At 47.3% G+C, this 24,376-nt stretch overlaps 1 protein-coding gene across 1 annotated transcript in view; it reads left to right on the top strand.

Moving 5' to 3' along the window:
* Window positions 1-24,376, top strand: part of LOC129817719 (protein eva-1 homolog A-like) — a 191,675-nt gene that overhangs the window by 51,618 nt on the left and 115,681 nt on the right. Inside the window, exons 2-4 of the mRNA XM_055873218.1 lie at window positions 12,849-13,072; window positions 19,952-20,075; window positions 22,661-22,810. Of these exons, the coding sequence (XP_055729193.1) occupies window positions 12,849-13,072; window positions 19,952-20,075; window positions 22,661-22,810 (498 nt within the window). The remainder of the gene's footprint in view (window positions 1-12,848; window positions 13,073-19,951; window positions 20,076-22,660; window positions 22,811-24,376) is intronic.

Genomic DNA, 24,376 nt, shown 5'->3' with positions numbered 1-24,376 from the left:
AGATGATAACTTTATAATCTATTCTCACAACAACAACAACAAAATCTGGGAAAATGATGCTTATCCCTTCAACTATCCCTTTAAAATGTATATTTGTTATTCTGTATGTAATTTTTGGGGCGGTAAAATGTTTCATAATGTTTGATACTGTGTGCTCTATGAAGTTGTTGCATGAGGAACATGCACTATTGACTGTTTTATTGAGTACTAGAGTCAACCATATGATAAGATCTTACCCTGTTATCAGTGCTGCATTAATCCTCTGTGGCAGAGAACCCAGCAGAGTGTCTACTGCATAGGTTACTTTTGAGCTGAGTTCTCCAATGGGATACGGTGGCATCTTTCAAACAGAGGAGAAAGCCCTGAGTAGAGAGTAATCCCTAGCCTAGCAGGCAGACAGTGCAGTTAGAGAGACATCCCTGACTCCCTCCCTGCCTCCCCACCACACCACTGCTCATACCAGAGAGCACATCTCTCTATGCATTCCAGCTTGTAGCTGACACCTCTGCATAGTGGAGGGAGAGCCAGGGATTTTGCAATGTGTCTTGCTGTTGTTTGTTGAATTAGTTGATCATATTTGACTTTTTTACATTCGGACACACATATGTAGTCAACAATCTATGCACACCTCTCTCTTTCTTTCTCTCTCTCATACACACATCACACACACACACACACACACACACACACACACACACACACACACACACACACACACACACACACACACACACACACACACACACACACACACACACACACACACACACACACACACACACACACACACACACCAACACCACACCACACCGCAGGCAAGGGGATATATTGGCCTACACACACACTCTCTCCTCATACTTACTCTCTGAGCTGAATCATGAGGAAAGCATGGATTCAACATCTCTTTGGACCTGCTGTAGGACCGCATCTAATCAGTGAGTCCTGAACAGGAAGTCTCTGTGTGATGGTCCGGGGGGTAGGAACCCATGTTGACACAACACAGTGGTTTGTCCCTAATCTCAGCCCTACCTGACCCCTCTAACGCCAGGGTTAGGCCGCGGGGCCATCACATAACCGCAAATGAGGAACTAATTACCTCCTCGGGTTTTCAGCATTGTGATAGGCTTACGGGCATGGGAGATCACATGACGTAGTGGAAGCCCAATTACGGTTAATTCCTATCACATGACTTGGGGGTTATGACATGGTGTGTTATGAGGGGAAGCTACAACTCTGCTCCCCATGCATATGATATGCCCAGACTACCTGCTTGTGTACACAATTCATGCATTATATACCTTGTGAATTGACCCGTAGTCATTTGCTTACCGGTATCCTGCAGATGACGGGATTGAGGATGTCGTTCCGTTGTATATGTAAATGGGGCTGGTTTATGAAGCTACCATGATGAGTAGTAGCCTTGCCTGAGAAGCTGAAGACTTGCCTTAGCTCCCACACCTAATGATTTTACCTCAGACTGCGAACACACACAGGATGTTGAGGTAAAGTCAAGTAAAACCCTGGAATTTATGGGTGCAGGAGACCCGGAATCAAACCCAGTCTGTCGCACTGTATTTCTGTCTTGAGAATCTCATCTCATTCATAACCTCCTCTCCTTCCTCACGCCACATAACCACCGTCATTCATAACCTCCTCTCCTTCCTCACCCCACATAACCACCATCATTCATAACCTCCTCTCCTTCCTCTCCTTCCTCACCCCACATAACCACCATCATTCATAACCTCCTCTCCTTCCTCTCCTTCCTCACCCCACATAACCACCATCATTCATAACCTCCTCTCCTTCCTCTCCTTCCTCACCCCACATAACCACCATCATTCATAACCTCCTCTCCTTCCTCACCCCACATAACCACCATCATTCATAACCTCCTCTCCTTCCTCTCCTTCCTCACCCCACATAACCACCATCATTCATAACCTCCTCTCCTTCCTCACCCCACATAACCACCATCATTCATAACCTCCTCTCCTTCCTCACCCCACATAACCACCATCATTCATAACCTCCTCTCCTTCCTCACCCCACATAACCACCATCATTCATAACCTCCTCTCCTTCCTCACCCCACATAACCACCATCATTCATAACCTCCTCTCCTTCCTCTCCTTCCTCACCCCACATAACCACCATCATTCATAACCTCCTCTCCTTCCTCACCCCACATAACCACCATCATTCATAACCTCCTCTCCTTCCTCTCCTTCCTCACCCCACATAACCACCATCATTCATAACCTCCTCTCCTTCCTCACCCCACATAACCACCATCATTCATAACCTCCTCTCCTTCCTCAACCCACATAACCACCATCATTCATAACCTCCTCTCCTTCCTCACCCCACATAACCACCATCATTCATAACCTCCTCTCCTTCCTCTCCTTCCTCACCCCACATAACCACCATCATTCATAACCTCCTCTCCTTCCTCACCCCACATAACCACCATCATTCATAACCTCCTCTCCTTCCTCACCCCACATAACCACCATCATTCATAACCTCCTCTCCTTCCTCACCCCACATAACCACCATCATTCATAACCTCCTCTCCTTCCTCTCCTTCCTCACCCCACATAACCACCATCATTCATAACCTCCTCTCCTTCCTCACCCCACATAACCACCATCATTCATAACCTCCTCTCCTTCCTCACCCCACATAACCACCATCATTCATAACCTCCTCTCCTTCCTCACCCCACATAACCACCATCATTCATAACCTCCTCTCCTTCCTCACCCCACATAACCACCATCATTCATAACCTCCTCTCCTTCCTCTCCTTCCTCACCCCACATAACCACCATCATTCATAACCTCCTCTCCTTCCTCACCCCACATAACCACCATCATTCATAACCTCCTCTCCTTCCTCTCCTTCCTCACCCCACATAACCACCATCATTCATAACCTCCTCTCCTTCCTCTCCTTCCTCACCCCACATAACCACCATCATTCATAACCTCCTCTCCTTCCTCTCCTTCCTCACCCCACATAACCACCATCATTCATAACCTCCTCTCCTTCCTCTCCTTCCTCACCCCACATAACCACCATCATTCATAACCTCCTCTCCTTCCTCACCCCACATAACCACCATCATTCATAACCTCCTCTCCTTCCTCACCCCACATAACCACCATCATTCATAACCTCCTCTCCTTCCTCACCCCACATAACCACCATCATTCATAACCTCCTCTCCTTCCTCACCCCACATAACCACTATCATTCATAACCTCCTCTCCTTCCTCTCCTTCCTCACCCCACATAACCACCATCATTCATAACCTCCTCTCCTTCCTCACCCCACATAACCACCATCATTCATAACCTCCTCTCCTTCCTCTCCTTCCTCACCCCACATAACCACCATCATTCATAACCTCCTCTCCTTCCTCACCCCACATAACCACCATCATTCATAACCTCCTCTCCTTCCTCTCCTTCCTCACCCCACATAACCACCATCATTCATAACCTCCTCTCCTTCCTCACCCCACATAACCACCATCATTCATAACCTCCTCTCCTTCCTCACCCCACATAACCACCATCATTCATAACCTCCTCTCCTTCCTCACCCCACATAACCACCATCATTCATAACCTCCTCTCCTTCCTCACCCCACATAACCACCATCATTCATAACCTCCTCTCCTTCCTCACCCCACATAACCACCATCATTCATAACCTCCTCTCCTTCCTCTCCTTCCTCACCCCACATAACCACCATCATTCATAACCTCCTCTCCTTCCTCACCTTCCTCACCCCACATAACCACCATCATTCATAACCTCCTCTCCTTCCTCTCCTTCCTCACCCCACATAACCACCATCATTCATAACCTCCTCTCCTTCCTCACCCCACATAACCACCATCATTCATAACCTCCTCTCCTTCCTCACCCCACATAACCACCATCATTCATAACCTCCTCTCCTTCCTCACCCCACATAACCACCATCATTCATAACCTCCTCTCCTTCCTCACCCCACATAACCACCATCATTCATAACCTCCTCTCCTTCCTCACCCCACATAACCACCATCATTCATAACCTCCTCTCCTTCCTCACCCCACATAACCACCATCATTCATAACCTCCTCTCCTTCCTCACCTTCCTCACCCCACATAACCACCATCATTCATAACCTCCTCTCCTTCCTCTCCTTCCTCACCCCACATAACCACCATCATTCATAACCTCCTCTCCTTCCTCACCCCACATAACCACCATCATTCATAACCTCCTCTCCTTCCTCACCCCACATAACCACCATCATTCATAACCTCCTCTCCTTCCTCACCCCACATAACCACCATCATTCATAACCTCCTCTCCTTCCTCACCCCACATAACCACCATCATTCATAACCTCCTCTCCTTCCTCTCCTTCCTCACCCCACATAACCCCCATCATTCATAACCTCCTCTCCTTCCTCACCCCACATAACCACCATCATTCATAACCTCCTCTCCTTCCTCTCCTTCCTCACCCCACATAACCACCATCATTCATAACCTCCTCTCCCTCCTCTTCTTCCTCACCCCACATAACCACTATCATTCATAACCTCCTCTCCCTCCTCTTCTTCCTCACCCCACATAACCACCATCATTCATAACCTCCTCTCCTTCCTCACCCCACATAACCACCATCATTCATAACCTCCTCTCCTTCCTCTCCTTCCTCACCCCACATAACCACCATCATTCATAACTTCCTCTCCTTCCTCACCCCACATAACCCCCATCATTCATAACCTCCTCTCCTTCCTCACCCCACATAACCACCATCATTCATAACCTCCTCTCCTTCCTCTCCTTCCTCACCCCACATAACCACCATCATTCATAACCTCCTCTCCCTCCTCTTCTTCCTCACCCCACATAACCACTATCATTCATAACCTCCTCTCCCTCCTCTTCTTCCTCACCCCACATAACCACCATCATTCATAACCTCCTCTCCTTCCTCACCCCACATAACCACCATCATTCATAACCTCCTCTCCTTCCTCACCCCACATAACCACCATCATTCATAACCTCCTCTCCTTCCTCTCCTTCCTCACCCCACATAACCACCATCATTCATAACCTCCTCTCCTTCCTCTCCTTCCTCACCCCACATAACCACCATCATTCATAACCTCCTCTCCTTCCTCACCCCACATAACCACCATCATTCATAACCTCCTCTCCTTCCTCACCCCACATAACCACCATCATTCATAACCTCCTCTCCTTCCTCACCCCACATAACCACCATCATTCATAACCTCCTCTCCTTCCTCTCCTTCCTCACCCCACATAACCACCATCATTCATAACCTCCTCTCCTTCCTCACCCCACATAACCACCATCATTCATAACCTCCTCTCCTTCCTCTCCTTCCTCACCCCACATAACCACCATCATTCATAACCTCCTCTCCTTCCTCACCCCACATAACCACCATCATTCATAACCTCCTCTCCTTCCTCACCCCACATAACCACCATCATTCATAACCTCCTCTCCTTCCTCACCCCACATAACCACCATCATTCATAACCTCCTCTCCTTCCTCTCCTTCCTCACCCCACATAACCACCATCATTCATAACCTCCTCTCCTTCCTCACCCCACATAACCACCATCATTCATAACCTCCTCTCCTTCCTCACCCCACATAACCACCATCATTCATAACCTCCTCTCCTTCCTCACCCCACATAACCACCATCATTCATAACCTCCTCTCCTTCCTCTCCTTCCTCACCCCACATAACCACCATCATTCATAACCTCCTCTCCTTCCTCTCCTTCCTCACCCCACATAACCACCATCATTCATAACCTCCTCTCCTTCCTCACCCCACATAACCACTATCATTCATAACCTCCTCTCCTTCCTCTCCTTCCTCACCCCACATAACCACCATCATTCATAACCTCCTCTCCTTCCTCACCCCACATAGCCACCATCATTCATAACCTCCTCTCCTTCCTCACCCCACATAACCACTATCATTCATAACCTCCTCTCCTTCCTCACCCCACATAACCACCATCATTCATAACCTCCTCTCCTTCCTCACCCCACATAACCACCATCATTCATAACCTCCTCTCCCTCCTCTTCTTCCTCACCCCACATAACCACCATCATTCATAACCTCCTCTCCTTCCTCACCCCACATAACCACCATCATTCATAACCTCCTCTCCTTCCTCACCCCACATAACCACCATCATTCATAACCTCCTCTCCTTCCTCACCCCACATAACCACCATCATTCATAACCTCCTCTCCTTCCTCACCCCACATAACCACCATCATTCATAACCTCCTCTCCTTCCTCACCCCACATAACCACCATCATTCATAACCTCCTCTCCTTCCTCACCCCACATAACCACCATCATTCATAACCTCCTCTCCTTCCTCACCCCACATAACCACCATCATTCATGACCTCCTCTCCTTCCTCTCCTTCCTCTCCTTCCTCACCCCACATAGCCACCATCAGACATAACCTTCTCTCCTTCCTTCATCCGGGTTAGAGTTTGGCTGGGGTAGGCCGTCATTGCAAATAAGATTATTATTATTATTTTTTATCTAGAGAAGGAGTTAGGATGGCCCCAAATGAAAAAGGAGAGAGAGATGTGTGTCTGTGTTTCCCCCCTGGTGGCATTGTCCAGGCTGTCCCTCAGGGCGACGCATGTCATTGGCTACCTGGTTTACACAGGTGTCTTAACCCCGCCTGATTGTTAGTCGTGAAAGGGGGCGTCAGTCAACAGGTGGAGGGTTAACAGAGGAGGGTGGAACAATACGTACAAAAAGTGGAAAAGTGCTCCGGGGGCGTTTATGAGATAATCTGTTTGCTTTTACCCACAATCCCACAGGACAAGATGAAGGAAGGTGTTGCAGTGTGTTTTGTGGCTCAGAAACAGTTGCTTCAGGAACAAGTAAAAAACGCTTTAGTTAGTAACCCACCGCTTCACCTTTGAGAAAGTCCTTTACCAGTTATCAAAACGGCTTGAAATGACTCAATTGCATCCAGTTCCGGTTACAAACTGTTTGCAAATGCAAAGGTGTAATTTCAACTAGATTTGCCTGCTGGGTTGTTGGATAAAGTCTGGATATTTCTTGTTAGTGTTTGTGTGACTTGTCCTTTATCGTTTCAATCCTCTGTTTGTCCCTCTCCCTTGTCCCTCACATGCTTGGTAGTTGCCACAGTTTCCATGTGGCACCCAGCTCAGTGGCTGGAGGGGTATAGGGCTGGCAGTGCACATGCTCTATCATGGTCTTGGCCTGGGTCCAGGACAAGGCCTAATACTCAGTCCAAATAGACCTGTCTTATGCTCAGTGGGCAAAATCGGTTGCAATAACATCAGACTGACGTCCTGGTCAGGTTGTAGTCTGAATGTAAAAGGACGTTTTTTAGACTGTTTTAGCATCCAGAATAAGACGCCTTTACCTGGTTGTATCAGTCACTTAAACAAGACAACAATCACGATATGACGTCTTTCCAGGCACCGTGATTTCTTCATGGAGAACTCTGTTCAATAGGTCTTTATTTTCCCTGAAGGGCTAAAAGACGACTTTAAATGGTTGTAATCTGACATTGTATATCAGAAAAATGATGTCCCTTGACAACTTTTGCCCGCTGGGTAACTGTGGAGAAGAATGAGTTCAGTGTAAGGTTGTGTTCGTTGCCACGGCAGCCACCCTGGTTGTGTTGTTGTTTGTGTGTGTGGTCCTGTCAGGGGAAATGCCAAGTTCACCCGCTCTGGAATGTAGCAGACAGGGCTATGCCAGCAGAGGTGTGTTTTTGTGAAGTTACTTAGTTCCAAGTGTGTGCACTTCAGACCAGGCTAACTTAGCTTTGCGTTTTATGATCAAAGAGGTCGATCTATACCTGACTCTGCAAATCTCTCTGGCCTTAAAAGGCATCGCCATTAAGGCTTAAGTAGCTGTAATAGTTAAAAGCATTGAAGTCAAGTTTTCCTGCTTTAATTTTCGAGATAAGGCAGTGTCAATAGAACAGCGAAAGAACAGAGGATGTGCTGGGCGCCACTGTTGTCTAATTATGTCCCGGTGTTGACTCTTTCAGCTATCAGAGTTTCATGACCACACTCTATGGAACTACTGCACTGTTAGAGGTAACCATGGTAAAAAGGTGTGTGTTTTGTGTGTGTGTGTGTGTGTGTGTGTGTGTGTGTGTGTGTGTGTGTGTGTGTGTGTGTGTGTGTGTGTGTGTGTGTGTGTGTGTGTGTGTGTGTGTGTGTGTGTGTGTGTGTGTGTGTGTGTGTGTGTGTGTCACTGTGTATGGAAACAGTTCCTACTTCCTCTAATGTACCTGTAGTGTTTGCGAAGCACTCAACAGTGGAAACATTTGACATATTGATGTTCAGCTGGCTGAATCAAACTGGTCATCTTTTTAAACTTAATTTTCCAAGCAAAGTTTTGTACCAATGGATTGCTGACAGCCTTAAAATGGCTCCTTGTTTTGGGTAAAGACAATTTGATTTTATGAATTTTTCACATGTGCCGAATGCAAAAGGTGTAGACTTTACTGTGAAATGCTTACTTACGAGCCCTCTCCCAATAATGCAAAGGATAAAAAAAAAAGGTAATAGTAACACAATAAAATAACAATACCAAGATTATTTACAAGGAGTACCAGTACTGAGTTAATGTGCAGGGGTACGAGATAGTTGAGGTAATACAGTTGAAGTCGGAAGTTTAAATACACCTTACCCAAATACATTTCAACTCCGTTTTTCACAATTTCTGACATTTAGTCATAGTAAAAATTCCCTGTCTTAGGTCAGTTAGGATCACCACTTTATTTGAAGAATGTGAAATGTCAGAATAATAGTAGAGAGAATGATTTATTTCAGCTTTTATTTCTTTCATCACATTCCCCGTGGGTCAGAAGTTTACATGCACTCAATTAGTATTTGGTAGCATTGCCTTTAAATTGTTTAACTTCTGTAAAATGTTTCGTGTAGCCTTCCACAAGCTTCCCACAATAAGTTGGGAGAAATTTGGCCCATTTCTCCTTACAGAGCTGGTGTAACTGAGTCAGGTTTGTACGCCTCTTTGCTCGCACACGCTTTTTCAGTTCTGCCCACAAATGTTCTATAGGATTGAGGTCAGAGCTTTGTGATGGCCACTCCAATACCTTGACTTAGTTGTCCTTAAGCCATTTTGCCACAACAACAACTTTTTCTAACTCATAATGCCATCTATTTTGTGAAGTGCACCAGTCCCTCCTGCAGCAAAGCACCCCCACAACATGATGCTGCCACCCCATGCTTTACGGTTGGGATGGTGTTCTTCGGCTTGCAAGCATGCCCCTTTTTCCTCCAAACATAATGATGGTCATTATGGCCAAACAGTTCTATTTTTGTTTCATCAGACCAGGGGACATTTGTCCAAAAAGTACGATCTTGGTCCCCATGTGCAGTTGCAAACCGTAGTCTGGCTTTTTTATGTCGGTTTTGTAGCAGTGGCTTCTTCCTTGCTGCGGGGCCTTTCAGGTTATGTCGACATAGGACTCGTTTTACTGTGGATATAGATAGTTTTGTACCTATTTCCTCCAGCATCTTCACAAGGTCCTTTGCTGTTGTTCTGGGATTGATTTTCCCTTTTCGCACCAAAGTACGTTCATCTCTAGGAGACAGAACGCGTCTCCTTCCTGAGCGGTATGACAGCTGCGTGGTCCCATGGTGTTTATACTTGCATACTATTGTTTGTACAGATGAACGTGGTACCTTGTGGTGGTCTATAATTTTTATCTGAGGTCTTGGCTGGGTTATTTTGATTTTCCCATGATGTCAAGCAAAGAGGCACTGAGTTTGAAGGTAGGCCTTGAAATACATCCACAGGTACACCTCCAATTGACTCAAATTATTTTAATTAGCCTATCAGAAGCTTCTAAAGCCATTACATAATTGTATGTGGCTGTTCCACTGGATGTCATAAGGTGAATGCACCAATTTGTAAGTCGTTCTGGATAAGAGCGTCTGCTAAATGACTTAAATGTAATGTGTAAATGTATGGAATTTTCCAAGCTGTTTAAAGGCACAGTCAACTTACTGTATGTAAACTTCTGACCCCACGGAATTGTGAAACAGTGAATTATAAGTAAAATAATCTGTAAACAATTGTTGGAAAAATTACTTGTGTCATGCACACAGTAGATGTCCTAACCGACTTGCCAAAACTATAGTTTGTTAACAAGACATTTGTGGAGTGGTTGAAAAACTAGTTTTAATGACTCCAAACTAAGTTTACGTAAACTTCCGACTTCAACTGTATGTACATGTAGGTAGGAGTAAAGGTGACTAGGCAATCAAGGTAGATAATAAACAGAGTAGCAGCAGCATGTGTGTGGCGTCAATCTGCATGTGTGTGTTTCTTCTGTATGTTAGCGTATGTAGTGTGTGGGCATGTGTACTTTGGATTGTCAGTGTAGGATGTGTGACTGTGGGTAGAGTCCAGTGAGTGTGCATAGATCCAGTGCAAGCGAGTGGCTGACTTGGGTGGCTGGAGTCGTGACAATTTTTCGGGTCTATCTCTGACACCGTCTGGTATACATGTCTTGGATGGCTGGGAGCTTGGCCCCAGTGATGTACTGGGCCGTATGACCTACCCTCTGTCGCGCCTTATTGGTTGCCATACCAAGCGGTGATGCATCCAGTCAAGATGCTCTCAATGGTGTAGCTGTAGAGCTTTTTGAGGATCTGAGGGCCTATGTCAAATCATTTTATTCCATCATGCATGTTATAGGTTTCGTTAACAGTAATTTGTCATAAGCTGACGCGAACAGTCATGACTGCTTATGACTGCTTATGATAGATGATAAGGTCATTGGTATGATAGTTTTATCTAGCCCTTATGGTCGATGGGTTCAAGTAAAGTGGAACATGGGTTTCAAACCTTATTTTGGCACAGGGCCTGTATTGAAAACACTTCCCTACTGCCAATAGGCCGATTTCTGTTCCAAATGGCACCCTATTCCCTATACAGGGCACTACTTTGACCAGAGCCCAATGGAACCCTATTTCCCATATAGGGCACTACTTTCGACCAGAGCCCAATGGAACCCTATTTCCCATATAGGGCACTACTTTCGACCAGAGGTCTATGGAACCCTATTCCCCATTTAGGGCACTGCTTTTGACCAGAGCTCCTTGGGACCTGGTCAACAGTAGTGCAATATTCAGAGAATAGATTTTCACTTGAGACGCAGCCTCTGTTTATCTTGACAACTTTTGTCCTTAATGTTCCTCTGCCAGCTGTCAATCATTTGGCTGAATAGTTTCACAAAGAAGGAGGAAAAAAGACACCATATGACAAAGCAGTGCTCCCTCTTTTATCTCCGCTCTCCGTCTCGCAGGCAGGAATGTTAATGGTGCTGGTTCTTTGTGATGGGGTTCAGCTCTCCTGACTCACTGACTGACTGACTGACTGACAGGCTGGGGGCTCACAATGACAGAGAATGCTGGCTAACACCGTAATTAGCTATAGCATTCAAAGAGACAGTCTAGACCTGTGAGGTTTCAAGTAAAATAACATTACAAGTGTTTTATGATTGTTTCCCAATAGGCCTATTTATGTTTTTTTTAAATACACTTTTTTAAATATGGAATGCATTTCTAAACATGGTGGTTGGCTAACTGACACCTAGTCCGAGAAGAGACTCACTAACTCTAACAAACAAAGAGCTTACCGATGGAGACAGGGTGAGACAAACTCAGGGTTAGCAGACTTAGCACTCGCGCTGGTTAGCTTAGCGAGGGCTTTAGCTCAAGCCTAGGAAGCTCAGATAGCTTTAAATGCTGGGTCTGTTCTTTAGATATGCCTGGAGGCTAACAATGCTAACAGCTAATGACGCTAGGGCCAGGACTTTTAGCGTCTGTGTAGTGTTGTGGTATTCTAGGCCCGGAGCCATGGTTTTTGATATGGTTAAGTGAAGGCAGTCGTTTTGTCAGGGCTTGTTGATGTGTAACATGACTAATGGACCATGGAAACAGGGGGCTCTTCCACAGAAGCTTCCTACTATCTAGACACAAAACCACCTACGCGACCATATTGGCGCTGCCTCCCTTGACAGGGTGTGTCTGTGTTAACGAACAAAAACAAAATATAGCGCAGATAAGACAACACGCTAGCTCTCTCAATATGACATCATCACCATGAAATGAGGGATTAAATGAAAGGAAGGAGGAGAGTGTTTCTTCCGAGGTGGTCCAACCCAGGCAAGACAAAGCAAAGCTTGCCAGGCTGTGTGTGTGATTGGCATTGCTGATTGCCTTATTATCCAGTATGTGTTTTGTTCCTCTTTGATGCCAATTGACTGAGATAGAACTGCTGCAGCTGTGTGCCACACATTCTAAGTAAAAGTCTTTCAGGATTCAACACACCCATGGCTTTGTCCATTTGAACATCCTGGGGACGGTGTGTGTGTGTTTCTTTACACTGGGGAGGTGGAGGAGTGAAATGTCTCCTATTCAGATAATCTTTGTTTTGTAGTGAATGGTCTCCTATTCATCGTGTCTTTTGTTTGGAGTATGATTTTAGGCTTTGCATTCCAGATTGTCTTTAATGCAGCCACACTGCACTGAGGCTCAGATCTCACAACACCTGTAGAAGTGATTAGCATCTCAGGAAATACACATTGACATGATATAGCAATCTGCTGAAAAGATGACCTGGAACACCACTTAAGAGTTGATGGACTGTAAATAGGTGTTGGAGTGCAGCTGTTTTCGTGGTAACCATGGTGTTTTTCTTATCTCCTAGGTTACCTATCCAAAGTGTTGAGGAACTACACCGAGCAGGCTTGTGACGGCGACTTCCTGTCGGTCCGCTGCCCGCCCCGCACCACCATCACCGTCCAATCGGCTTTCTACGGCAGGAAAGGCCCCTCCCACCCCCAGCAGTGCCCGTCCTACCCGAGATACACCCTTGTAGGGACACACCCACTGGAGGATGACACATATTGTTACATGTCCACTGCACTACAGGTAACCATACACACCCCATGTACTTTAATGCTTCTCTCTGCCACTAGTACAGTAACGACAGTCATTCAATAATGCTCATCTTCTGGTTTCGACATTTGTCCAGGTTGTGTTTCCCAAAAGCCTCTTATCAAAATGGCTCATTATTTTTCTCTCTGGGAAACAATACTTTCTTCTCCTCTTTAGTCAGATCAGGGCCCATATCCATAAAGCATCTCAGGAAAGGAGTGCTGATTTCGGATCACTTTTAGCTATTAGATCACAATGAGCAGGAATGGAAGGACCAGAACCTATGTTTTTATTTTAACCATGCAAGTCAGTTAAGAACAAATTCTTATTTACAATGACGGCCTAGAAACAGTGGGTTAACTGCCTTGTTCAGGGGCAGAACGACAGATATTTACCTTGTCGGCTTGGGGATTTGATCTAGCAACATTACGGTTAATGGCCCAACACTCGAACCACTAGGCTACCTGCTCTAACCACTAGGCTACCTGCTCTAACCACTAGGCTACCTACCTCTAACCACTAGGCTACCTACCTCTAACCACTAGGCTACCTGCTCTAGCCACTAGGCTACCTGCTCTAGCCACTAGGCTACCTGCCTCTAGCCACTAGGCTACCTGCCTCTAGCCACTAGGCTACCTGCCTCTAACCACTAGGCTACCTGCTCTAACCACTAGGCTACATGCTCTAACCACTAGGCTATCTGCTCTAACCACTAGGCTACCTACCTCTAACCACTAGGCTACCTGCCTCTAGCCACTAGTCTACCTGCCTCTAGCCACTAGGCTACCTGCCTCTAGCCACTAGGCTACCTGCTCTAACCACTAGGCTACATGCTCTAACCACTAGGCTACCTGCTCTAACCACTAGGCTACCTGCTCTAACCACTAGGCTATCTGCTCTAACCACTAGGCTACCTACCTCTAACCACTAGGCTACCTGCCTCTAGCCACTAGGCTACCTGCCTCTAGCCACTAGGCTACCTGCCTCTAACCACTAGGCTACCTGCTCTAACCACTAGGCTACCTGCTCTAACCACTAGGCTACCTGCTCTAACCACTAGGCTACCTGCCTCTAGCCACTAGGCTACCTGCTCTAACCACTAGGCTACCTGCTCTAACCACTAGGCTACCTGCTCTAACCACTAGGCTACCTGCTCTAACCACTAGGCTACCTGCCTCTAGCCACTAGGCTACCTGCTCTAACCACTAGGCTACCTGCTCTAACCACTAGGCCACCTGCTCTAACCACTAGGCTACCTGCTCTAACCACTAGGCTACCTGCTCTAACCACTAGGCTACCTGCTCTAACCACTAGGTTACCTGCTCTAACCACTAGGCCACCTGCTCTAACCACTAGGCTACCTGCTCTAACCACTATGCTACCTGCCGCCCCATCTTAGATCAGTACTCCGTGATGCTTTTTGAATACAGACCCAGGCCTTTGAAACAGCAGCTATAATGCTCTGGGGATTTCAGAGAAGGTTGCACCCTTCTCTCTGTCTCATGTATTCCCCCCCCCCCCCCTTCTGGATCCTCATTCACTCATCTACCACATCCCTCCCTCCATCTCAACAGAGCCTGTCGTTGTTTGGCACCTAAAGCCGTCTGAGAAACTTCCAGAAAAAGAAAAGCCTCCACACAACAAGGGTTAAAACCCAGCCAATGCCAATGCCGCCACCGCTGATTGCGTAACGCTTTGTGTGAGAATGTTTTCCGGCAAGTGACACACTTTAAGGAGAAGGCATGGAGAGGCAGGCCCAGCCAGCCCTACTACACAAAGCCGTTTCATTGAGTCTTTGCCACGACATCCCCATCTTAAATTGATTGGGGGTGCAACGAATAGACTGAAGGCCTCCTTTTGTGTGGGGGGTACACACACACACCCACTCCTGTCCTTTCAGAGTTCTGTTGCCCTCGTCTCCCTCCCACTTTATCTCAAAATAGCTGAATGACGATCATGAGCGCTAAGCTTCAGATCTAGAGATGGTGCCCAAATGAGAGAAACCAACCCAGAGGCCCTCAGTTGCAATCACTTGGTACTAGAGTGTAGCAACTTTGCTCAATGCAACTCTTGTCTGTTCCAACAACGTCTCGAAAGAAACAATTGATGTGATGGTAGCGGTTTTAATCCCGATTTCAAAATCTTTAATATAAAGAGCTTTGAAGACAGGTAGATACGAAGTCACAAGCTTTTTTAGGACTACATGGGGGGTATAGGCTGCTGTACTTTTTCCCATATCCTATCCCTGGCCATTATGTCTCCTTAATGACGCGTGACGACATGACATAAATGTCAGCGTGCTTGAGATTTATGATCTGGCAGCATACGGCAGCAGCACACATATGCCAGAAGTACTCTGGGAGGTTGTCTTCTACACACCAGAACACTGGGAGGTTGTCTTCTACACACCAGAACACTGGGAGGTTGTCTTCTACACACCAGAACACTGGGAGGTTGTCTTCTACACACCAGAACACTGGGAGGTTGTCTTCTACACACCAGAACACTGGGAGGTTGTCTTCTACTCACCAGAACACTGGGAGGTTGTCTTCTACACGCCAGGAGAACACTGGGAGGTTGTCCTCTACACACCAGAACACTGGGAGGTTGTCTTCTACACACCAGAACACAGGGAGGTTGTCTTCTACACACCAGAACACTGGGAGGTTGTCTTCTACACACCAGAACACTGGGAGGTTGTCTTCTACACGCCAGGAGAACACTGGGAGGTTGTCTTCTACACACCAGGAGAACACTGGGAGGTTGTCTTCTACACACCAGAACACTGGGAGGTTGTCTTCTACACACCAGAACACTGGGAGGTTGTCTTCTACACGCCAGGAGAACACTGGGAGGTTGTCTTCTACACGCCAGGAGAACACTGGGAGGTTGTCTTCTACACACCAGGAGAACACTGGGAGGTTGTCTTCTACACGCCAGAACACTGGGAGGTTGTCTTCTACACACCAGAACACTGGGAGGTTGTCTTCTACACACCAGAACACAGGGAGGTTGTCTTCTACACACTAGAACACTGGGAGGTTGTCTTCTACACGCCAGGAGAACACTGGGAGGTTGTCTTCTACACACCAGACCACAGGGAGGTTGTCTTCTACACACCAGAACACTGGGAGGTTGTCTTCTACACGCCAGAACACTGGGAGGTTGTCTTCTACACGCCAGAACACTGGGAAGTTGTCTTCTACACACCAGAACTCTGGTTGGTTGTCTTCTACACACCAGAACACTGGGAGGTTGTCTTCTACACTCCGGGAGAACACTGGGAAGGTTGTCTTCTACACGCCAGAACACTGGGAGGTTGTCTTCTACACACCAGAACACTGGGAGGTTGTCTTCTACATACCAGAACACTGGGAGGTTGTCTTCTACACGCCAGGAGAACACTGGGAGGTTGTCTTCTACACGCCAGAACACTGGGAGGTTGTCTTCTACACGCCAGGAGAACACTGGGAGGTTGTCTTCTACACGTCAGAACACTGGGAAGGTTGTCTTCTACACGCCAGGAGAACACTGGGAGGTTGTCTTCTACATACCAGAACACTGGGAGGTTGTCTTCTCCACACCAGAACACTGGGAGGTTGTCTTCTACACACCAGAACACTGGGAGGTTGTCTTCTACACGCCAGGAGAACACTGGGAGGTTGTCTTCTACACACCAGAACACTGGGAGGTTGTCTTCTCCACACCAGAACACTGGGAGGTTGTCTTCTACACGCCAGAACACTGGGAGGTTGTCTTCTACACGTCAGAACACTGGGAGGTTGTCTTCTACACACCAGAACACTGGGAGGTTGTCTTCTACACGCCAGAACACTGGGAGGTTGTCTTCTACACACCAGAACACTGGGAGGTTGTCTTCTACACGCCAGAACACTGGGAGGTTGTCTTCTACACACCAGGAGAACACTGGGAGGTTGTCTTCTACACGCCAGGAGAACACTGGGAGGTTGTCTTCTACACACCAGAACACTGGGAGGTTGTCTTCTACACGCCAGAACACAGGGAGGTTGTCTTCTACACACCAGAACACGGGGAGGTTGTCTTCTACACACCAGAACACTGGGAGGTTGTCTTCTACACACCAGAACACTGGGAGGTTGTCTTCTACACACCAGAACACTGGGAGGTTGTCTTCTACACGCCAGGAGACGTCTTCAAAACATCTCTTTATGCTTTAATGGAAGTCATTGCTTGTTTGCCAACTTTGCCCAGAAAATGGCACCGATCTACTGGCCACAACTCCCACTTCCACACGCAATCATAAATGGGCGCCGCCCAGCATAAAGGTGGCATACGTCAATAGTGTGATGCATTCTGGTAAAAAATTACAGAAACAAAATCATTTTAAATAATTTTTCTATTCACCTCTAGGAAATGGGAATTTGGTCAGGGAGGGAGGGAGGGAGGGAGGGAGGTAGGGAGGGAGGGAGGGAGGGAGGGAGGGGGAGGGAGGGAGGGAGGGAGGGGGGGAGGGAGGGAGGGAGGCGGAGGGAGGGAGGGAGGGAGGGAGGGGAGGGAGGTAGGATTCCTTGTTATGGAATGTAGTAGAATGTTACTCAGAAAAGAAGGAAAGGTGTGAAGGATTCTTCATGCATCCCATCCCAAACATTTCGGAACAGTTCATATGCATATGTTATGACGACATTTTGTGACGTTTTAGTCTTTGGCATGGGTTTCTTCGGCTGTTCACGCTCACAATGTTTTGTAGGAGGCAAGCCTGTTGTCGATAGGCGAAATCTATGTTGTTTCGTCTGTGATTGGTCAACAGTAGGGATTCTTCAATGAAGTGTTTGTTGTCATTTAATGAGAGACAAATCCTTTTCATGCAAATTTCTTCACCAGACATCTTAGTTCGATGTATTATTGACAGATTTCTTGAGTTACCTTAGATTAATTAGACTATTTTGAGGCAGACTGGCAATGACGTCTCAAGATGGACAAACGGTACTATTGCTGCTTGTTTTTCAAGTTAAAGTCTTTTAAGGGAGATTGCGAGCACAATCGTTCAGCTAGGCAAAGCATGCTGACGCCTTAAGACTGTGAAATCTGAGCTATGGAAGAAATGCCAGGAAGCTGGAGTGTAGAACTGCTCCCATGGCCTGGGAGGAGAAGGAGATGCCAGGAAGCTGGAGTGTAGAACTGTTCCCATGGCCTGGGAGGAGAAGGAGATGCCAGGAAGCTGGAGTGTAGAATTGTTCCCATGGCCTGGGAGGAGAAGGAGATGCCAGGAAGCTGGAGTGTAGAACTGTTCCCATGGCCTGGAAGGAGAAGGACATGCCAGGAAGCTGGAGTGTAGAACTGTTCCCATGGCCTGGAAGGAGAAGGAGATGCCAGGAAGCTGGAGTGTAGAACTGTTCCCATGGCCTGGGAGGAGAAGGAGATGCCAGGAAGCTGGAGTGTAGAACTGTTCCCATGGCCTGGGAGGAGAAGGAGATGCCAGGAAGCTGGAGTGTAGAACTGTTCCCATGGCCTGGAAGGAGAAGGAGATGCCAGGAAGCTGGAGTGTAGAACTGTTCCCATGGCCTGGAAGGAGAAGGAGATGCCAGGAAGCTGGAGTGTAGAACTGTTCCCATGGCCTGGGAGGAGAAGGAGATGCCAGGAAGCTGGAGTGTAGAACTGTTCCCATGGCCTGGAAGGAGAAGGACATGCCAGGAAGCTGGAGTGTAGAACTGTTCCCATGGTCTGGAAGGAGAAAGAGATGCCAGGAAGCTGGAGTGTAGAACTGTTCCCATGGCCTGGGAGGAGAAGGAGATGCCAGGAAGCTGGAGTGTAGAACTGTTCCCATGGCCTGGGAGGAGAAAGAGATGCCAGGAAGCTGGAGTGTAGAACTGTTCCCATGGCCTGGGAGGAGAAGGAGATGCCAGGAAGCTGGAGTGTAGAACTGTTCCCATGGCCTGGGAGGAGAAGGAGATGCCAGGAAGCTGGAGTGTAGAACTGTTCCCATGGCCTGGGAGGAGAAGGAGGTGCCAGGAAGCTGGAGTGTAGAACTGTTCCCATGGCCTGGGAGGAGAAGGAGATGCCAGGAAGCTGGAGTGTAGAACTGTTCCCATGGCCTGGGAGGAGAAAGAGATGCCAGGAAGCTGGAGTGTAGAACTGTTCCCATGGCCTGGAAGGAGAAGGAGATGCCAGGAAGCTGGAGTGTAGAACTGTTCCCATGGCCTGGGAGGAGAAAGAGATGCCAGGAAGCTGGAGTGTAGAACTGTTCCCATGGCCTGGAAGGAGAAGAAGATGCCAGGAAGCTGGAGTGTAGAACTGTTCCCATGGCCTGGAAGGAGAAGGAGATGCCAGGAAGCTGGAGTGTAGAACTGTTCCCATGGCCTGGGAGGAGAAGGAGATGCCAGGAAGCTGGAGTGTAGAACTGTTCCCATGGCCTGGGAGGAGAAAGAGATGCCAGGAAGCTGGAGTGTAGAACTGTTCCCATGGCCTGGGAGGAGAAGGAGATGCCAGGAAGCTGGAGTGTAGAACTGTTCCCATGGCCTGGAAGGAGAAGGAGATGCCAGGAAGCTGGAGTGTAGAACTGTTCCCATGGCCTGGGAGGAGAAGGAGATGCCAGGAAGCTGGAGTGTAGAACTGTTCCCATGGCCTGGGAGGAGAAGGAGATGCCAGGAAGCTGGAGTGTAGAACTGTTCCCATGGCCTGGGAGGAGAAAGAGATGCCAGGAAGCTGGAGTGTAGAACTGTTCCCATGGCCTGGGAGGAGAAGGAGATGCCAGGAAGCTGGAGTGTAGAACTGTTCCCATGGCCTGGGAGAAGGGGATGGTTAGGGTGTTTGAAGTGGTTTTTGGTTTGTGTGCCCTCCGGCTTGATCATTGTTCTCTCTCTCTCTCCCTCAATATCTCTCTTTCAATGGTAGAAAATGTTGGATGAGTGCCAGGACAGGAGGATCTGTCAGGTCCTTGTCACCAGTCGTCTCTTCGGGATGGACCCGTGCCCCAGTAGCAGCAAATACCTCATTGTGTGGTACAAATGCATGCCTAGTAAGTCCCTCCCTCATCACCCCTGAGTTTCTTTATCATTTATACTCTACCTTATAGTGACTGATCCTGTCTGTCTATTTCTCTCACACACACACACACACACACACACACACACACACACACACACACACACACACACACACACACACACACACACACACACACACACACACACACACACACACACACACATACACAAAAAAATCCCTGGTGACACCATGAAGGTTTAAATCCTATTCATACTAATGTGCAGAAACAGAAGCCTTGATAATGTGGATGCAAGTTGGCATTTATTGGGTTGACTCATGTACTGGAGGCAGCTCTGCAGGGTGGTCACTAGCTGGCACACCCACAAAGTCATAAAATCTGATTTTAACCTTGACCTTGATCACACCGTTTATTTTATGCCTAACTGACTTGAAATTGAGACCAAAAAGCAATTTTTTGTTTGAATACATTTTTCCGATATATAGACAATTTTGACTTTGCAGCTGGTCCATCTAGTGTAAATCGCTCTGCCTCTAAGACAAGAGTCATCCCAATGATTGTCAACCTGCAATGTGGATGTTTTTAGCCATGCACAGGTATTCCACCAACAGAGCCCAGTCACAGTAACCTGTGACAGCTGAACTCTCTGAAAATCACACCTATGGACATGGGGGAGTGGAGCAGGAATGCAGCGGAGAAGACTGGGACAGGGAATGAGAGAGAGAGATGATTTTCAACCCATCTCTCTCTCTATTCATCTGTTTCCATCCCTCCCTCACCCTCTTTCCTTTCAGAGGCAGTGACACCTGCTCGTTGCACCTCACTAAAACCCCACTTAGATCCTACAGAGACATGTCTCTGTCGCCCAGAAGTCATTGGTTAAGTGACAGAGGACAAAAGAGCTGTTGATTGGTCCAGGGTCAGGGTAGTGGAGGGGTCAGTGGAGTGAGTGGCCACTCCCAGTCAGTCTAGTGTGACCACACCACAGCTCAGGAATAACATGAATGGATTTAGCTACTACAACACCCTGGCAGGCTGGGATTACACCACTGGTATTCTGGCTCTGAGAGAAGGGATTACACCACTGGTATTCTGGCTCTGAGAGAAGGGATTACACCACTGGTATTCTGGCTCTGAGAGAAGGGATTACACCACTGGTATTCTGGCTCTGAGAGAAGGGATTACACCACTGGTATTCTGGCTCTGAGAGAAGGGATTAAACCACTGGTATTCTGGCTCTGAGAGAAGGGATTAAACCACTGGTATTCTGGCTCTGAGAGAAGGGATTAAACCACTGGTATTCTGGCTCTGAGAGAAGGGATTAAACCACTGGTATTCTGACTCTGAGAGAAGGGATTAAACCACTGGTATTCTGACTCTGAGAGAAGGGATTAAACCACTGGTATTCTGACTCTGAGAGAAGGGATTACACCACTGGTATTCTGACTCTGAGAGAAGGGATTACACCACTGGTATTCTGACTCTGAGAGAAGGGATTACACCACTGGTATTCTGGCTCTGAGAGAAGGGATTACACCACTGGTATTCTGACTCTGAGAGAAGGGATTACACCGCTGGTATTCTGACTCTGAGAGAAGGGATTACACCACTGGTATTCTGACTCTGAGAGAAGGGATTACACCACTGGTATTCTGACTGAGAGAAGGGGTTACACCACTGGTATTCTGGCTCTGAGAGAAGGGATTACACCACTGGTATTCTGACTGAGAGAAGGGATTACACCACTGGTATTCTGGCTCTGTGAGAAGCGATTACACCACTGGTATTCTGACAGAGAGAAGGGATTACACCACCTGAATACCTGAACACCTGCACACTTTCACACCTTCACACATGCACACCTGAACACCTTCACACATGCACACCTGAACACCTTCACACATGCACACCTGAACACCTTCACACATGCACACCTGAACACCTTCACACATGCACACCTGAACACCTACACACTTTCACACCTTCACACGTGCACACCTGCACACTTTCACACCTTCACACGTGCACACCTGAACACCTACACACTTTCACACCTTCACACGTGCACACCTGAACACCTACACACTTTCACACCTTCACACATGCACATCTGAACACCTACACACTTTCACACCTTCGCACGTGCACACCTGAACACCTGCACACTTTCACACCTTCACACGTGCACACCTGAACACCTACACACTTTCACACCTTCACACGTGCACATCTGAACACCTACACACTTTCACACCTTCGCACGTGCACACCTGAACACCTGCACACTTTCACACCTTCACACGTGCACACCTGAACACCTACACACTTTCACACCTTCACACGTGCACATCTGAACACCTACACACTTTCACACCTTCGCACGTGCACACCTGAACACCTGCACACTTTCACACCTTCACACGTGCACACCTGAACACCTACACACTTTCACACCTTCACACGTGCACACCTGAACACCTGCACACTCACAGGGAAAATAAAAGGCTAACTTCAGAGTAAGCCTGAGACCGACAGAAAGGGTAAGGTGTGTCTGTGATGATACTAAAGATGATATCTCTCCCTCCACCCCCTTCCAGATGAGTATAAGAGTACGGTGGTGTGTGAGGAGGAGAGGATGAAGCTGAGCTGTAAACAGGGGATGCAGATCGCAGTCTACTCTGCCATGTTTGGTCGAACCCAACAGGGGACCCTGGAGTGTCCTACCCACCACAGGGCACCCTCCGTAGGTAAGACCGTCACCCATGTATAGAACCTGGAGTTTTCCCCAAAGCTTGATCTGATCATTCAACACTCTTGGCCTGTAGTCTCTAGGTAACTAGGACTGAAAGGTTTTCTCAGAATAACCATCTGGCCTTTATGGCCACACATGTACTCTTCTAATATCCACCCGTCACAGCGAGAAGAGGGGTGGACAGCGAGAAGAGGACTGGCCACCCCTCAGAGCCTGGTTCCTCTGTACAGTAGGTTTCTTCTGAGGTTCCTGTCTTTCTAGTGAGTGTTTCCTAGCCACCGTACTTCTACATCTGCATTGCTTGCTGTTTGGGGTTTTAGGCTGGGTTTCTGTATAACACTTTGTGACAACTGCTGATGTGAAAAGAGCTTTATACACTGGTCAGTTGGGAAAAGGCACTTACTATCACTATGGGTGCCTGCCCCTACAACAACCTTCATTGTTTGGAAACCTGAAGGGACTGGTAAATTGGCACCCAATGGTGTTACTCCACCTAGCTTTCCAAAGGTCTTAGGGAAGTGTCCTCCATATGTATTTATTTCACCTGTCCCGTCAGATTTGCAAATAGTGCAGGGGTAGGGTCAGTGGGCCGAGCATTAACTTCATTATATGCCCCAATAACTGACCAATGGCCGCTGCTTCAGAACCCGTTTTTTCTACTAGTGAATCACTCCAGCTGGATCAGGAAGTAATCACTCATATACTGGATCAGGAAGTTATCACTCATATACTGGATCAGGAAGTAATCACTCACATACTGGATCAGGAAGTAATCACTCATATACTGGATCAGGAAGTAATCACTCATATACTGGATCAGGAAGTAATCACTCATATACTGGATCAGGAAGTAATCACTCACATACTGGATCAGGAAGTAATCACTCACATACTGGATCAGGAAGTAATCACTCATTTACTGGATTAGGAAGTAATCACTAATATACTGGACCAGGAAGTAATCACTCAAATACTGGATCAGGAAGTAATCACTCACATACTGGATCAGGAAGTAATCACTCATATACTGGATCAGGAAATAATCACTCATATACTGGATCAGGAAGTAATCACTCACATACTGGATCAGGAAGTAATCACTCACATACTGGATCAGGAAGTAATCACTCACATACTGGATCAGGAAGTAATCACTCACATACTGGATCAGGAAGTAATCACTCACATACTGTGTGTCTGATGGTTGGTTCTGTATTCATGAGGTTCCAAATGCTTGTAGGATATGCCTATAGTGGACACACACAGCCAAAGGAATAGGTGTGGACTTTATATCAGAGTTCTCTGTCATCCACAGGGGAGAGTTTGGCTCGTAATAAAAGGACAGGATTGAGGTGTGTTTATGTATGTCTGTGCTTGTGAGCATGTGCATGTGAGTGTAATTTTTATTAGGATCTCCATTAGCTAACGCCGTAATGCTAGCTAAACTTCCTGGGGTCCAACACCAATTAACAAGACATTACAAACAACCACAAATCAAGACTTCACAAACATTCAACAAGTAGACAATACAGACAGAATTAAATACCTGACAGGAAATACA

The sequence above is a fragment of the Salvelinus fontinalis genome, chromosome 20, assembly GCF_029448725.1.
Source record: "Salvelinus fontinalis isolate EN_2023a chromosome 20, ASM2944872v1, whole genome shotgun sequence".
NCBI classification, from domain to species: domain Eukaryota; kingdom Metazoa; phylum Chordata; class Actinopteri; order Salmoniformes; family Salmonidae; genus Salvelinus; species Salvelinus fontinalis.
This window is presented reverse-complemented; position numbering and strand designations above follow the sequence as displayed.